This window comes from Lissotriton vulgaris, chromosome 1_2, assembly GCF_964263255.1.
Source record: "Lissotriton vulgaris chromosome 1_2, aLisVul1.2, whole genome shotgun sequence".
NCBI lineage: Eukaryota > Metazoa > Chordata > Amphibia > Caudata > Salamandridae > Lissotriton > Lissotriton vulgaris.
The window spans coordinates 11,893,796-11,911,625 of NC_141686.1; the positions used below are offsets into that span (position 1 = coordinate 11,893,796).

At 43.1% G+C, this 17,830-nt stretch overlaps 1 protein-coding gene across 2 annotated transcripts in view; it reads right to left on the bottom strand.

Annotated features, from left to right (window-relative positions):
* Positions 1-17,830, bottom strand: part of PHF21B (PHD finger protein 21B) — a 391,290-nt gene that overhangs the window by 104,343 nt on the left and 269,117 nt on the right. For both annotated transcript variants that reach the window (XM_086952741.1, XM_086952740.1), the window contains exon 5: positions 4,113-4,205. In XM_086952741.1, coding sequence (XP_086808867.1) covers positions 4,113-4,205 — 93 coding nt within the window. The remainder of the gene's footprint in view (positions 1-4,112; positions 4,206-17,830) is intronic.

Sequence of the window (17,830 nt, forward strand, 5' to 3'; positions counted from 1 at the left end):
CAGGCACCAAAGGCACACAAGGTGACCAACATCAACTTGTAACAGGAGTCACAGGGCTTGAAGCCGGTCCGACGATGGGAAGGGACTAAGGGGCACGCTCTCTCCAGACCTGCGCTGGCTGGCGCGGAAAAAGAAAGAACTGACATCAGCGCGCAGGGACGGCGTCTAAGTAGACACCGCAACATCATCCTGGCGATCAGGAAGCCAACGACAGACTCAGAGTCAACGCCACCTACCTATTTCTCCGGTTCCAGTCTGACACCTGGGGGTAATTCTAAGGTAAGAAATCTATAACTAATAGTCTTTCAGCTATGTACTTACAAGAGCCCCTTGTATTCTTTCACCAGTGCTATTTTCTGTAAACAGGCTTTTAAATATCGTTCTTATCTTTTCACATTTGCTGTGCATTCAGAGACAGAGATTAAATGTCATGCTCTGTCTTCCAAGAGAGCTTGGTGTTTTCTTTTTGATATCGGACGGCACAGTGAGAGAATTTTTGTGACAATCACGCAGGGTACTTGGGGTGTTCTGAAGGAAGGATGCATGATGTTATTTTTTTCTACTACACAAAAAAATTTTTTAATGTCTGTACAAAAACTGTGCAGATATTTCAGAATATATCCGAATTAGGAAAGCACATTTTTGGGTAATTCTGAAGTGCGGTCTGAAGTGCGGGGAAAACAAATAATTTAATTCGATCAAAATAGATCAATACCTTAGGCGATGAAGTTTCCACACAAACTGTACTTCTGTGCAAATGTACGGTCATTTCAATTGAAAATGTGTTGCTGGTAATAGTAATGCAATACCACAACACACATACTCCACTTTATGTCAGCCCACTCTACACCACTCTGCTCCACTCTTCGCCGCTCCACTCTTCGCAACTCCACTCTGCGTCACTGCACTCTACTCTGCACCAATCCAATCCATGCCAGTGCACTCTACACCTCTCTAATCTACACCACTCTACTCTATGTCAATGCAGTCTACGCCACTCCATTTTAGGTCACTCTACTCTGCAACACTGCACTCTACTCTTTAACACTCCCGTCTATGCCAATCTACTCTACACTACTCTAATCTACTCTACCGCACTGCACATCATTGCACTCTACACCATTCTACTCTACGTCATTGCACTTCACTCTGCAGCACTCCAATCTACTCTGCAGCACTCCACTCTACCCTGCAGCACTCCACTCTACCCTGCAGCACTCCACTCTACCCTGCAGCACTCCACTCTACCCTGCAGCACTCCAATCTACCCTGCAGCACTCCAATCTACCCTGCAGCACTCCAATCTACCCTGCAGCACTCCAATCTACCCTGCAGCACTCCAATCTACCCTGCAGCACTCCAATCTACCCTGCAGCACTCCAATCTACCCTGCAGCACTCCACTCTACCCTGCAGCACTCAAATGAAACAATCTGCGCCACTTCACACTACACTGACAATCTACGCTATGCCACTGCACTCTACGTCACTTTGCACCATTTCACTCTACACCACTGCAATTAATTGTGCACCACTCCAGGCCACTCTACACAACTAGGCGCCACTGCGCTCTAAGCTGCTCTACTATAACAACTGGGCTCTGTGTCACTGCACTCTACGCCAATGCACTCTACATTACTTTACTCAAAATCAATGCACTCTATGCCACTGCACACTATGCTAATCTACTCTTCATCACTGCACTCTACGCCACTCTATTCTACTCTACACCATTGTACTATACATCACCGTTCTCTATGCCACTGTATTCTGCACCACTCCACTCTATGGCACTCTACTACGCAACATAGCACATTCTGCCACTGCACTATACTATACTATGCACCACTGTACTCCATGCCACTCTACTGTACTCTTTACCAATCCACTGTATGCCACTACAACTCTACTCTGCATCACTACACTCTGTGCCACTGCACTCTATGACACTGCACTCTATTCCACTCTTTTCCTCTCTGCGCCACTCCACTCAACACTACTGTACTCCACGCGACTGTACTCTATTCCCCAGTATTCTAAACTACTGAACTGTACGCCAGTGCACTGTACACCATTTTACTCAACAACAATGCACTCTACACCAATCTACTTTGCACCATTGCACTCTACACCACTATACTCTCCTCTGCAACACTCTATTCTACTCCACTGCACTCTACGCTACTTTAGTATAAACCACTGCACGCTACGTCACATCACTGTAGGCCACTCTATTTTTCTGGTCACCATCGTACTACACCACTGCTCTCCATGCCTCTCAACTCTACACTACTCTACACCACTCTAATCTGCATCACTGCACTCATCGCCACTGAACTCTATGCCACTGCACTCTACTCTAACCTACTCTACTGCATTATACGTCAATACACTCTACACAACTGCACTATATGCCAATCCACTCTACACGACTCATCTACTCTCCACCACTGCTCTCAATGCCACTGCACTCTATGCCACTCTACTCTACACCACTGCACTCTACACTGAACCACTCCACTCTACCCTGCACCACTCCACTCAAATTCACTTTCTGTGAAACAATCAATCCATGCCAATGCAGTCTACGCCACTCTCCTCAGCACCACTCCACTCTATGCCACTCCATATTGTGCCACTTCACTCTACTCCACTGCAATATGTTCTGCACCACTCTACTCTACACCACTGTACTCTACTCTGTGTCACTGATCTCTACACCACTTTACTCTAAACCTATACACCCACTTCACTTTAGGCCACTCTCCTCCACTCCATGATCCTTCACGCTGACACTCTACTCCATTAAAATTTACTCCATTCTATCACACGTTACTCCCTTTCACTCCACTCCATGACACTTTACTCTAGGCCAATCTACTCTACGCCACTCCAGGCCACTCCGACACTTTACGCTTTACTCAATTCTATGCAATTCTATCCTTTTCCACACTACAACACTCTACTCCATGACGCTCTACGCAACTTCCTCTAGGACACTGCATGCCACTCTACTCTACTACACTCCACCACTCTATGCAACTTCACTCTACGACAATATACTCTTCTCTACGACCTTCCACATTGCTATACTTCGGTTTATACCACTCAATTCTGCTCCACGCCACTCCACTTTATGCCACTCCACTTAACTCTACTCCACATTATGCCCTTCCACTCTACACCACTCCACTTCACTGTACGACAATCCTCTCTATGCCACTTTACAATACTCCACTCTCCTTTATGCCACCAACTTTTGGCCATGATAAGCAATATCCACGCTGGTGTATAACATGGCTGAAACACACAAGCAAATCCAATAGCTCTTGCATAGGCACGACCTATTAGGTTTGCCAATGCTTTATTTAATTAGAACTGCATACTCCAATTAGTAATTATAACTGCATTTGCTTTGGGAACACAAAACCAGGTGAAGGATATTGCTACGGTGTTTTTATCTTATTAAATATGAAACTAAAAATATATTAGTATAAAATACGTATGTAGAAAGAAAAAAGAGCAATGGAGTTAGAGCGGAAACACCTTTCTATCAATTTCAATAATATTCACAAATTTTTCATCTTCATATGACGTAAGGGTAAGATAATGGGAGTGGTCATCTTTTGGGTAAATTATTGAGGGGAGTTATCTGGACAACTAGAAATAAACACACCACCAACATATGCACACTACTGAAAAGACTCCTTTAGAAAGGCAAATGACCACCTTGTAACCAAACCTCTTCGTGTCAGACAATACATGATGTGCATGTATGTGCACTACGATATCAAATGTAAGATAAGACGTTCATATAAAGTCAGTTCACACGACACCCCAGTGTTTTAATGTATATAGATCTGGAATTCATAAAAAAAATACCTTTATGCGTCTGGTTACAGGGGTGACCTTTTGTAAGTGTGGCAGTGAGAGGGGCGACAAGACGCACGCTGTGAATTAAAGCAGAAATTCTATTTGACAGGAGAACATGTGCAAAAAGGTGTGAGATATGGGGTCGTTAGCTGGCGTTTCTCCGCTTGACCTTTAGTTGGGCCGCGACTATCTTCATTAAACATAACAGGCATGAAACGAAACAGAAACATTGCTTCTCACCTGAGGTAGCACTGTGGGTCCATGTCCTGCCAACCTATGCAAGGAGCTGATCTGAGGAACTTTAATGGGAACTGCTGTGAGATTGCCCAAGGTCTAGGAGAAAAACACACGAGACAGCATTTAGTTTAAGGAACAGTACATGTTGCACAATTTTATCAAATACCAGAAAAATAATAAGTCAAAAACTGCATTAAAGTAATTCTCATGTGGTGTTAAGTATCACCTTAGAAACGCAACACAATGACTCGAATCTATGAGTCACTGCGATCCCACATTTCCGTGTGCTACTGCTGGAAATAGCAGCCAAGCAACAAAGATACATCGGAAAAACACAGAAAGCAGTACAAATAAAGCCCAATTGTTCTTGCTAACATTCCCTAGTACAGTCACTAAAATATAAAATCAGTGGCAACCTTTAAATGAATTAAACATTGGAAACAGCGAATTGTAAATGTACATTATCACCATAAACTACATGGACTGACAAAGATTAGGTATCTGCCACCCAACTGCATGACGGCTATCTGTGGTCTTGGACTGCACGCGACAACATTTCATCTCAACAATATAAATAATACATTTACCCTGACAAACTAATTCAACTATTCCAAGGTCAAAACTGAGGGGCTCACTATGATGGCGTTCAGACTTACGGCCGACCACCATCCTGTCGGGAAAGGGACCGCCCGACTAGCTGTTGGTGGTCCCGCCATCAGTATTAGGATGCGTCCGCCATGTAGGCAGTCGCAATGTGTATAGTTTGTATTGCAGCAGGCACTGCAGGCTGCAGCACATGCCGCAGTACAAAATGAACACATCGCACATATCCCTGCACTATGTAGGAGGGCACCATAGGTGCCCCCAAAGCCCATATCGGAGGCCCGAGATGGGTAAAGGGGTCCTGTTAGGGTGCCCCCATTTCACTTTCTGCCTGCCTTTTCATGGCGAATTAACCGCCATGAAACGGCTGGCGGAAAGGCACATTGTAATCCCTACAGCAGTGCCTGAGCAGGCACCACCACAATTGTAAGGATTGCAGTCCTTCCAATGGTCAGACGGGCTCCTTGAGCGTATCAAATCCGTGGCGGTCGTTCTCTCCGACCACCCACCATCCGTCTGCCAAGGTTATGCGGCGGGCGGACCTTCATAATCCGATGGCAGTGAGACCGACACAGGCGGCCAAACGGTGGCGGTCCCACCGCCATCGTACTGAGGCCTTAAAGGTTAACGTAAAAACTGCACCCAGTTACTGTCAATATTTAAATACTAAGACATTTTAAATGGTGTAATCACGTCAGATGTCACCTACAAGTGGGATACTTCACTTGGAGCTTGAATATCATTCCTTAAGCACAGACTCATTATAATTTACGAAATATACAATGTTTATAGCTTGCTTTAAACTCTCAAATAGACGAGGTCCGTATCTACATCACTATGGTATTGTTTCCACACTGTATACATTTGTCAAACAAGTCAACTTTTTGGTTGTTTCAAGTTGTAAAGTTTGTAGTCTAGGCTTAACAGCATCTTCAGATTTGAACAAACAACTGCATTTAATTACTTAAACTAAGATGTGAATATGAATTTAGTGTTCTCCTAGAATACGTAGTCCACTAAATATGAACACAGAAAAACGTGTATAAATGATGTCTCCGTTTGAAACTCCTTGGTAATACATTGTCAGAGGAACAGTTTACATCGCTGCAAGCGTGGCTTCTAAAGAGTGTGTCCAACCAGAACAGCACACCAATGCTGAACTTGGCAACATCCCCCACAATACTCTAATCCAGAGTGACCTTTGGTGCAAAAGAGGGGTTCAAACTCCTTGGGATCCACCAGTACCTAATGGCACAGACGGAAGCTCGGGAGTAATGGATCAGGTGAGCCAGAACGCAGTGGTCCTCGAAACGTAAAATAGAAAACCAGCAAAGAAAGAGGAAGGGCTTTTCCTTTGTGGATTGTTTTTATGGATAAGGAGTAACGTCACTGGTTGTTGATTGGTTTAACGTTTGAAGAATCCTTGACATGTAGTCTTTTTTTTCTTTAAAATATATATGCCTTGTTGGGCTGCTGACTAATACCATTGAAGGAGAAATGCATAACCCTTGCTCCCATGTCCTTAACAGAATTAAATGTTGCTTTCACGATAGTCAAGAAATTCGACATTCAACGAGGAGGCAGGGAGATCATTGCTCTATGAGCCTTATGTCCAGGGGCCAAAAAAGATTATCAAATATTAAGCATTATTTCAGGCACTGATGCGTTGAGATAACTGTAGAACTTAAAAGACGATTTGAAAAGGCTCGCATGATTTCAAACAAAAAGCTACAATTATAAAACAAAAAAATCTCAAAGGATACTCTTTGCACACAAAGCAAGTAACTTCCAGAAACCAAGATAGGACTGTCAATGCTTACTTGATAAAGGATAGGCAACTAGACAATCTATTCTGACTGTAAACGGAACCTAAGCCATCATTAATTGTGTCACTTCATTTCAAGAAGTTTGGAATACCGCTGCTCTTTCTCCAGAGAGAAAAAACAATTTAGGCCATTTTCATTCCTAGAGAAATAGCTTAGTGTTTACGAAATTTTCTGTAATAAAGGTCAGTGCTGTCATCCAAAATATATTGCTTTCCTTTTTAAATATTTAACATCTGAAAGCGAATTACAGTTAACAGTTCCATAACCACAACCTTGCTTTCACAGTCAATAAATGTCTATTTCATCGGAGATACAGTCTTTTTTCCAGGTATGCCATTTTGCAGAAAGATTCAAAGTGGCCCAAGGTGAGCCAATCCCGTTTGATATTTTTAAAAACATACTTTTATGAGTGTTTTAACATGTAACGTGCATTTAGGTAATGATCACGCACCTCACCTTGGCTTTAAAGCAGGGGTCTCCAAACCGGTCCTGGAGGGCCGAATCCATGCCAGATTTTTAAAATAACGACATGTATCTCAATGGAGATATCCAAAAAATCTGGCATGGATCCGGCCCTCGAGGACCGGTTTGGAGACCCCTGCTTTAAAGTAAGCTTCATCATAACATTTGGCTGTCTGAACACAAGATACGGAAAAACTGAACAATAAAAGCCATACTAGCATGCGAAAGCTTATCAATTCGTCCACACATCGAGGGCAACTAGAATTTTACCTCCGCATTACATCATTTTACGCCCGGTCTGCCATTTTCTTTTTTTTCGTAAATGACAGGGAGATAAAGATTTCGCTGAACCTTCAATTAAGCAACAAACAGGCAATTTTTCTTGCAAAGCCTGACCTTTAAGCAATTTCTGTGGATTTATTAATACCAGTAGAAACAATAATGTAAATGTTATTTTATGAGCAGATTACTGCAAAGCTATTCTCCAGATAAATTCGTTTTTTATTAAAACATTACCAACATTAAATATTTTAAACAAAAACAGCTATAAAAGTCAAACAGTGCATTCAATCTCTTCACGGTCTAAATTCCATGCAGTGACGACAAAATATTTTCAAGCAGCGTATGGAATTGAGAAACAGAAAATAAAAAGGTGAAAAAGACTGAACAGGAAACAATGGAGTTTGATCTAATTTCTGACTAAACGAGACAGGCGAGGGTTGAGATCAGCTTCTTACTCTGACCAATATCAGGAGTCATTGAAAGTAATTTTCATCCAAGATTGCCTTAACTGAACTGATGACTGCTGTATCTAGGTCAATGAAACCATTCTGGTCCATTTGACCTATCTGACAACCATCAAACTTCAATGCAAACTCACTAGCTCTCTCTTGATACACAAGGAGGATGATATTAAAAGTGTGAGAATATCCTTCAGATTCCCTAATCAAGTAAATAACTGTTTATTTTCGCACTGTTTTTGGAACACCCTTCCCATCCATCTTCGATCAACGACCCACCATCTCTCTTTTCGGAAGCAATTGAAGACTTGGCTCTTTCAGAACTTGGGTAAACTCCCTAACTCGATGTGCTTGCTGCTACTAGCGCTGGGATGACTACGGGTAGCCATGCACTTAACAAATGTTCATTCATAATAATAATAATTTCCTATATTCCTATGTGCACCAACGATTAATGGGGGTTAGAGAGCAAGCTTTAAAGAGATCCACACATCTTCACGTGTGAACTCTCGACTAAGCATAACCACTTTTGCATTTTAAAACAAGTTAGCCAAGTCAAGCCATAATCTTGTGGTCAATTTCACAAACGTTAATGGTGATTGACAAAGTAGAACTGAGGCTCTCGTCTCTCAGCACAAAGGCACAGTCAATGTACTCTTACAGGCACACCGTTCACCTTGCACTAAATCATTTAACTCTGGTGTACTGGGACTAGGGGCCAGAACTGAGAAAGAGAGTTTGCCTGTTCTGGTTCCTTGGAGCACGTGGTTACACAAGAGTGCATGAGCAGAAGAAGGAAGAATGTGAGAGGACAAGTAGGGCGGACGGAGACAGGTGAGATGCCCATGACAAGCGGCAGCAAATGCATTGTGCACCAAGCAAAGTGTCTTAAAGCCAGATCCCTTTATTAATTGATTACTTGTTGATAAAGTCCAACTGGGATTAAATATAAGCATGCTGAGGTAAATAAAGTAGCAGACGTGGCAGTTGCATTTGCACAGTCTGAAAGCAAAAACTATGATATGCAGGTATTCAAAGCAAGGGTTCATTCCTATAATGCACACAGAATGATATAGCTGCCTGGATCACCAACTGCCTCCCTTTAACTTGGACACCCTTTAAGCTCTTCAAAAGAGAGTCACATGTAGCAGTGATCTTGTGAACATGCAGGCAGAAGGGCTGTAAGTGGGCCAAAAGCTCGTTACTATGAAATGGAGGTCCAGGTCAAAGGATGTTTCCCTAGAACCAACACCTGTTTTTCAGCATTCCAGTTAAAAAGATTACTGGCCATCAAACATGTGACTGAAATAAAGTTATTCATTAAATGTAAATAGGGTGTCAGAGTTATTACCACTTTGTAGTATCAGGAATTGAATATCAATAGCATAGTTTAAAAAAAAGTAAAGCCAAAAGTATGGATTAAAGCAACTAACGGGTTTAAACAAAAGTTGAAGAATACCACAAAGTGCAAGTCATTTTTAATTAATCAGTGTCTAGTGTTTTACTTTTCAAAGAGCATAAAGATCCAAATGTATACAATAAAATAAAGATCATACTAGCACCACCTGAACTAGAGATCTGTGTCTAGGAGATCTCTTTATGTTGAAGAATGTATATTTGAGAAGGGGGAGGGGGACAAGGAGCTGGATGTAGGTCCAGTGGCTCGTGCTCGCGAGCCATAGATAAGTTACTAAAGAGAGTCACTGTTCCTGAGATAGGAGTTACAAGAAAGTGTAAGTCGTTTTTGAAGGGTGGAGAAGAGTCGGAGAGACTCTCACTTGATGCCCTCACACACCCTGAAGGATGTCATGCTTCATCGAGTGATGCTCCTCGCTGGGCCGGCGCTGCAATGCCTTACGTTACAGGTCACCCGAAGGGTCACTTTATGGGAGATCTTTTATAGAGCTAGCCAAATGGTGGGTGCAGGTCTGCATGCAGTGTTAAGTGTAAAACTTAACAAGCATTGGAAATGCAATAGGTCTCGCATTAGGAAAGTTTGAGCTATTGGTCTTATAAATGACCTTTTTTTATTTATGTTTTGTTTTTAAAAATAGCCAAATTAATAGCTTTGTCATTTACAATGCCAATAGTTATAACTTTTGCAAATGTGACACCTATAGCATTTGTAATGCAACATGTTTTGTATTTACGTGACTTAGATGTATATATATTACAAATAACAATGGTTTTAGATTTCTTTAAATAATTAATACTTAAATAATGTATTTAATTTGTAATGGCAATAGCTTAAACTTTTGTAATTAACTTTTGTGAAGAATATGTTCAGTGTTTTTTATTGTGACGAAAATTCAAGAACAGAAGTGAAATATTAACATTTTTGAAAACAGCTTGAAACATTGAAAGAACATATTCGAACCAGTGATGCTGTGGTGGTGCCGAGTGATGCTGTGGTTGCGCTGAGTGATGCTGTGGTTGCGCTGAGTGATGCTGTGGTTGCGCTGAGTGATGCTGTGGTTGCGCTGCGTGATGCTGTGGTTGCGCTGCGTGATGCTGTGGTTGCGCTGCGTGATGCTGTGGTTGCGCTGCGTGATGCTGTGGTTGCGCCGAGTGATGCTGTGGTTGCGCCGAGTGATGCTGTGGTTGCGCCGAGTGATGCTGTGGTTGCGCTGAGTGATGCTGTGGTTGCGCTGAGTGATGCTGTGGTTGCGCTGAGTGATGCTGTGGTTGTGCTGAGTGATGCTGTGGTTGCGTTGAGTGATGCTGTGGTTGCGTTGAGTGATGCTGTGGTTGCGTTGAGTGATGCTGGGGTGGTGCTGAGTGATGCTGGGGTGGCACCGAGTGATGCTGGGGTGGCACTGAGTGATGCTGGGGTGGCGCTGAGTGATAATGTGGTGGTGCTGAGTGATGCTGGGGTAGCGCTGAGTGTTGATGCGGTGATGCTGAGTGGTGCTGCGGTGATGCTGAGTGGTGCTGTGGTGGTGCTGAGTGATGCTGGGGTGATGCGGAGTGATGATGTGGTGATGGTGAGTGGTGCTGTGGTGGTGCTGAGTGATGCTGTAGTGGTGCTGAGTGATGCTGTAGTGGTGCTGAGTGATGCTGTGGTGGTGCTGAGTGGGAGATGGGGAGAGGGAGAGGGAGAGGGAGAGGGAGAGGAGAGAGAGGGGGAGAGAGAAGAGAGGGGGAGTGAGGAGAGAGAGAGGGGGAGAGAGGAGAGAGAGACGGAGACGGGAGAGAGGAGAGGGAAGAGCGGGAAGGTAGAGAGGGAGAGGGAAGTGAGGGAAAGGGAGAGAGGGAAAGGGAGAGGGTAGAGAGAGGGTAAGAAGAGAGGGGGAGGACGAGAGCGAAGGACGGAGGGGAGAGAGAGGGGAGGGAGAGAGAGAGGAGAGCAGGCAGAGGGGGAGATGGGGAGAGGGAGAACAAGCATTGGCATGGCCAATAGGGCTTGCTTTTGGGACCTTCTAAGTATTTATTTATGCAGTATAATATCCATTGTGCAACTACATCAACTGTTGCGGGGCTAAACTCTTATAAGGTCCCAAATGGGAAACCTATTGGTTATGCCAATGCTTTGTGTGGTTGTGTGTGTGTAGTTGTGTGTGTGTGTGGTTGTGTGCGTGGTTGTGTGTTTGTGGCCTGCGTGTGTGGTTGTATATGTGTTTGTGTGTGTTTGCGGTTGTGTGTGTGTTTTTGGTTGTGTGTGTGTGTGTCGTGTGTGTCTGATTGTGTGGTTGTGTTTGTGGTTGTGTGTGTGGTTGTCTGTGTGTGTGTGGTTGTGGTTGTGTGTGTGGTTATGGTTGTGCGTCAGTGGCTGGCTCATAAGGAAAACGTTTTCTCCCTGCATTTTTTAATAAGAAATTAAAGACCGGATAAATCTATAATTCAAAATAAAATCAAGGGGCAAAAAGGGATTACATTGTTTAAATGTCACCACTTCATCATTGCCCCAACACACCTGAGAAATCTAAACTCGACAGAACATTTATTAAAATGCAGAGCTACCAATTTGCTTCAAACCATATTCAGCACTTATTGCACCATTTACTTGCAAACGATAGTTAGGAAAGTGAAAGAGGCATGCTAATGAAATTTAATGAAATATTTAGCAGGACCCGATCTTAACCCATTTATGAGCAATACCACTGTTAACTAATCCAACATCAGACACCCGCTGTAGGGTAGAGAAGAATAAAAACGTAATGCAGTAAAGGACTGTAAAATACTCTATAAATGCACGCAACTGTAACTGAAAGAACCCAAATACAATTTTATTTAGCATCAAATGCTCACCACCACTTGAGCAGGAGTGTACTTTAGCAAGAGAGCTGGTGTGCCCTGGCTACTGCACCACTCCTTAATATTTATATGTATGTTTGATCTTTTTTTACATATTGCACAGGTTTGCAAAAAAAATCACAACCCAACGCCAGACTTATTAGCTTTTTCCAATGCTTATTATATATTTGATTTAAGTCACATTTCAGACCATTTCTCAAAGGAGTATTTTATACTTGCAATACAAACATTATTCAGTGTTTTTGAGTTGACACTGTCTGATTATCCTGAATACGAAGTTTGAGTGTTATTCATTGTTCATTTCCCTGGAATAAGGATCGCAATGGAATGCTGGTGTTAATTGCAAGCATATTGCGGGCAGCCGCAATGGTACCCTCGACAGTGTAATACACACCCTGGTATAATTATTATTCTTGACATACTTTAGGCATCCACAGTGTGACAATGGCTAAGCCTGGTATAGTGCTGGTCGTGGCATAATACTGGTAGTTGAAAGTTAGAGAAGTATAGATGGGTTAGACATGTTATAAAAATGATTAGTCAGGTACAATTTTATTTTATTTGCTCCCTTCATTGCCTATGTTTTGTTTTCGTTTTTTTTACATAAAAGGCTTGTTCCGCTACAAGTAAGATTTACCACCCTCAATACATAATGCCAACTTCTCAGCTACTAACGTTTTTGAGTCCATGTGAATGATTGAGCAAATGCTTTAAGTGGCTTTGATTACCGGGATAGCGTGGGTCCATGACTTACTTTAATGACGTTAATCTGACGTTAATTTGTGTTAATCAAACACAAACCAGAATTTTGGGGGCCAATACTGGTAAATGTTTTCAATAGTGCATCGATAGGCGCCATCCCCGCTACCTGGTCAACAAGCACAATAGTGCCTATTTACAAAAAAGGCGAAAGATCTGACCCCGCAAATTATAGGCCCATCTCACTCCTAGACAACACCCTGAAAATTTTGGGCCGGGTGCTGTACAACAGAGTAAATGATTGGGCCGAAGAAACTGGGGTGCTGGACAGATGTCAGATGGGCTTCAGAAGCAAGGTTGGGACAACAGAACAGTGCCTGAATCTCAACCTCATAATAGGCAAATATACCATAGCCAAGGCCTCTCCTATTTACTTGGCCTTTATGGACTTGTCGTCCGCATTCGACCTAGTGAATAGGTCGAAGTTGTGGGCGACACTCCTCTCACACGGCCTTGATGAACCTCTGGTACACTTCCTAGCCTACCTACATGTGGACACTAAAGCCCAGGTACGAATTGGAATGGAGGGTGAAATTTCTGGGGCAATTAAGGTAGAAAGAGGTGTCCGACAGGGGTGCGTTTTAGCACCCCTGCTGTTCATCATGTATATAAACGGACTAAGCGACTCCTTGAAAAAAACAACAACGGATGTCCCGAAAATTCAAGGGAACCTGCTACCCGCACTCCTCTATGCAGATGATGCGGTGATCATGGGCCTAACACCAAATGCTCTCCGCGCCCTGGTCAAGAGTTTTGCACATTTTATGGGGAACCTGGACTTGAAGGTGAATTTTAAAAAATCATTTATCATGACATGTGGGCCAGGGGCCAAACAACTTAACTCTATCTCGATTGGACAAGAGAAGTTACACTCTACCAACTCATTCCCCTACTTAGGCATGGTCTTTGCTGCGAACGGCCTGTGGAATGGGCATCTTGCCCACGCCACAGGCAAGTTCTCAAAGGCCATAAATTCAATCCTTGCCTTGCCACGACCAAAAAGGTCAGAAACAACCGAGGCAATTGTAAAAATTTATAAATTGCAATGTGTCCCGGTTGCAACCTATGGCGCAGAAATTTGGGGGACAGTGAGCCCATCTAGCCTGCAGACAGAAGAAAACCGGCTATGTAGAAAACTTCTAGGAGCTCCAATATCCTCTTCTGGGTATATCTGCCACGCCGAGCTCAACTTGCCCTATATAACCGATTTTATTTCCACGCGACCTGCAATATTTTGGCTGTCCATCTGGGCCAATGAACGTGCTACCTTAACACAGGAAATTGTGTCCGAATGTTTAAACTGTGATAAAGGTATGAGCATACCGTGGCTTCGGGCAACAAAGGAAAGCCTAGATAGCATTGGCAAAACTCATCTTTTTAACGACCCTTCCCAGATTAAGAGTACGGACAAAAAGGACACACAAATTGAACTCTACGCCCTCTTCAGGGAAAAGAGGTTGGAGATAGAACTACAAAAACAAACTGTCAAATTTTATGTGACCAACATAAACAATGACTTATCTCCAAAACAAATACCTCTATACCTAAGACTCCCCATGACCAACTGGGAAAGGTCACTTTTATTTCGCCTAAGAGCTGGATCTTTAAAATATTCACTTTCCTTTCCCATGGGCCATAGCACGAGGAATCCTGGACACGAGCTTGGCCCCTGCCCCTGCGACGGACACAGCAGGCAAAATGACTCACATTTCTTCTTCCATTGTAAATTGTTCATGAAATACATTAAGTGGTTTTTAGTCCCATATTTTAAAAAACAAAGACCAGTTTCCCTAATTCAATCATACTTTTTGCTTTTAAAATTAGAAAATGATGAACTGATTTTCCGTGCTAGCTCATTTTTGAAAGTTATCTCCTACGCACGGAAAACCATGGAACCTCCCTGAAATGTTTACGTGCCTAAAAAATGCCCCCCTCGCATTAAGTATTTTAGCTAATTGGAATGCACATTAATATGCACTTTAATAATCTGACTTTGATTGTTTGCATTGATACTTGAAAAACCAATTGCAGTCTTTAATTATTCATGGAAATTTTCTGAACTATTTTTAAACATGTACTTTTTTAATGTAATATGTGACTTTTATGGATTTCTTGCAATCCGAATAAAGTTTTCTTTGAATTGAATTGAATTGAATTGACATACTTTAGGCATCCACAGTGTGACAATGGCTAAGCCTGGTATAGTGCTGGTCGTGGCATAATACTGGTAGTTGAAAGTTAGAGAAGTATAGATGGGTTAGACATGTTATAAAAATGATTAGTCAGGTACAATTTTATTTTATTTGCTCCCTTCATTGCCTATGTTTTGTTTTCGTTTTTTTTACATAAAAGGCTTGTTCCGCTACAAGTAAGATTTACCACCCTCAATACATAATGCCAACTTCTCAGCTACTAACGTTTTTGAGTCCATGTGAATGATTGAGCAAATGCTTTAAGTGGCTTTGATTACCGGGATAGCGTGGGTCCATGACTTACTTTAATGACGAGTTAATGGGGGGATGAATATAAGGAGAACAACCACCACCCGGGAACAGATTTTCCTGTTCACCCTGACAGCCAACAAAAGTAAATGAAACCACTAAAGGTAGAGTTGTATCGCAAGTTTAATAACAAGAAGCCATAAATGGTGCTGAAAACAACCCACCAAAAATTCCAGTGTGTTTGGGAGTGGAAAAGCAATATTAAAGATCTCGAGCCTGCTCTTTTCAGAAGCGGACTCCCACGTGCGCATCTGTTTACCATTACTCCGTGGCGCAGGACGGTCGGCATCTGAAGGAAGACCGCGCATTCAGAGCACGCGAGCCTAAAACAGCCTCCAACATGGCACGCGTTCAGAATAACCAACAGGACATCCGGGAACACAGATATGTCGCGGGAACGAGGTAAGGGTCAAAATAGATACATATTCATAGACAGCGTTTACTGGACGTGGGAACAGCTGACGGCTGGTCCACGTGCTACAAGGAGTCTGGGATTGACATGCAGGTAATTGCATTTACGAACGCCTATCGACTCATCTGATTGTTATGGTACAGTCTGTTAACTGCACATTTCATGGCACTACGTGTCTCGACGCTATTAGAATATCGAAGGAAATTATGATGGAGAACGCAGAAGTGGGTGCCTCCCAATCAATGCACCTAGAGATAAACGCACACGCGTTAAACATACAAATGGCCATTGTCTGTATAAGTAAGCGGCTGGTTATTCTTACAAAAAATACTTAAGGTTTACCAACTAGGCGCCTCGTCAGGAGTAGGAGGCGCTATATAACTGCAAAAGAAATATAAATGCAGATGAGCAGGGCTTCTCTTCCCCGAGAGTGTCTTCAGTAAACCACACTTTCTGCAGAGTCGGACTGAAATAGTAGTCAGCACCCTACGTGGTGTTTTTGAGGTGTACTAACCAGGAACCAGGAGATAAAGAACAGATTCATAAAAGGAGACACGGCCAGCGGCCGTGAAACTGAAAGTACGGCCGGCCGGCCGTGAATAATTAGGGGATGAGCGCACGCTGATAAGCTTGTGGGAGGGAGGCTGGGCTGCCTTTGATGTGGTAATGCGAGGCAGGCAGGCAGGCAGCTGGTGGCATTGTGCACGTGCCTTTTAGGGCTTGCGCTTGCGCAATGACCTAAAAAGCACATGCACTGCGTGGAATCGCCAGTGGAATCGTGCTTGGTTAAACGCTGTTTAAGCCCCTATAGAGCTTCGCCAGCTATGCGCATGCGCACAGCAGGCGAGCCCTAAAAATGAGTAGAGGGTATCTGTCGTAGAATAATTTAATCAGAGTGATCCCTCTGTCATAGTTAAAAGGCTATGTGCTGCGCAAGAGTAGTTATGACCCTTAGTAGCTAGGCAAGGGCAGTGATTTATTGAAAAGGGGGTAAGGTCAACATGTTTCCCACTATAGAATGGTCTCGGGAAGAGATCATGGGCACTTCTTCAGGACCGTAGGGAAGTGATAAGTAAGAGGGATTGTGAGGTGGCCTTATTGAAAGGAAATGCCACTGCAATTGACCCCAACAGTGGTCCTTATCTAAACCACAAACAAAATGGGAAGAAAGAAAAACCGATAATTCAAAATTCAATGAAGTAGTGCCATTTCAGTGCAAACTCGAGGTCATCCCCAATTGGTGGACCACAGTATCATAACATGAGAGAGAGCCACAAGTTAAAGTTGTCACATCTGGATTGATTAGGCGAATAGTTAAATACAAATATTAATGAGTTACGCCGAGCAAAATAAAATATTTAAATAAAACATGAGCGATGAATCATCTAGTCACGAGCAATACTCATGGTGTACAAGTTGACATTAGATATCAGGATAGGGGTGGGGGTTGTGGTAGAGGAAGATCATGTCGTGACCATCAAGACCATCATGGTAGTAGTGATGAATTAGCCAGTTCCCAAGGATGGAAAACCTTTTAATACACACCGTGATAGTAGGGGTAGCAGGGATCGGAAGTGGAGGTAAAATGGCTGAGGGCAACTTACCTATTCAAAGTTGGGGAGGATGCTCCATAAGTCATAGCGAGAGGGAGCTTGCCATCACCATCTTCATAACAGAAAGGTATTATTGCCGCATTTACCAGTGGACTCATAGCGTATGTATGCGTGAGGAGGAAGTTTGTTGATACTCACAGTTTTGTCAAAGGGTACAGAATCTTGCACCTACCCGACCTCTGGCCAGCATGGAAAGTGTTTGGCGTGACGGCTCCGGTATTTCATGTAACTGTCAGACGATGGGCGTGGTTGCGGGGGCGCAAAGTGTGACAGTCGTCACGTGTGAGAAAAACGTCTGAGAGGACGGAGGTGACTGTGGGCGCCATCTTAGAGGGGTTGAGAGTGAAATGGTGCGCATGGGGGAAATGGATATTCTACGTGAGTCCATGTATACTATTAATTGTACCTGCCAAAGTCCATGGAGAAGTGACAATGTGCACGCCTCGTGCGTGAGTGGTAGTCAGAGTGGTAAATGACCACAGAAGGGCCAGTTACATTATAGAAGGGTGAATAGCCACTCAGGTTGGCGTTGTTTTATATCAATTTATAGA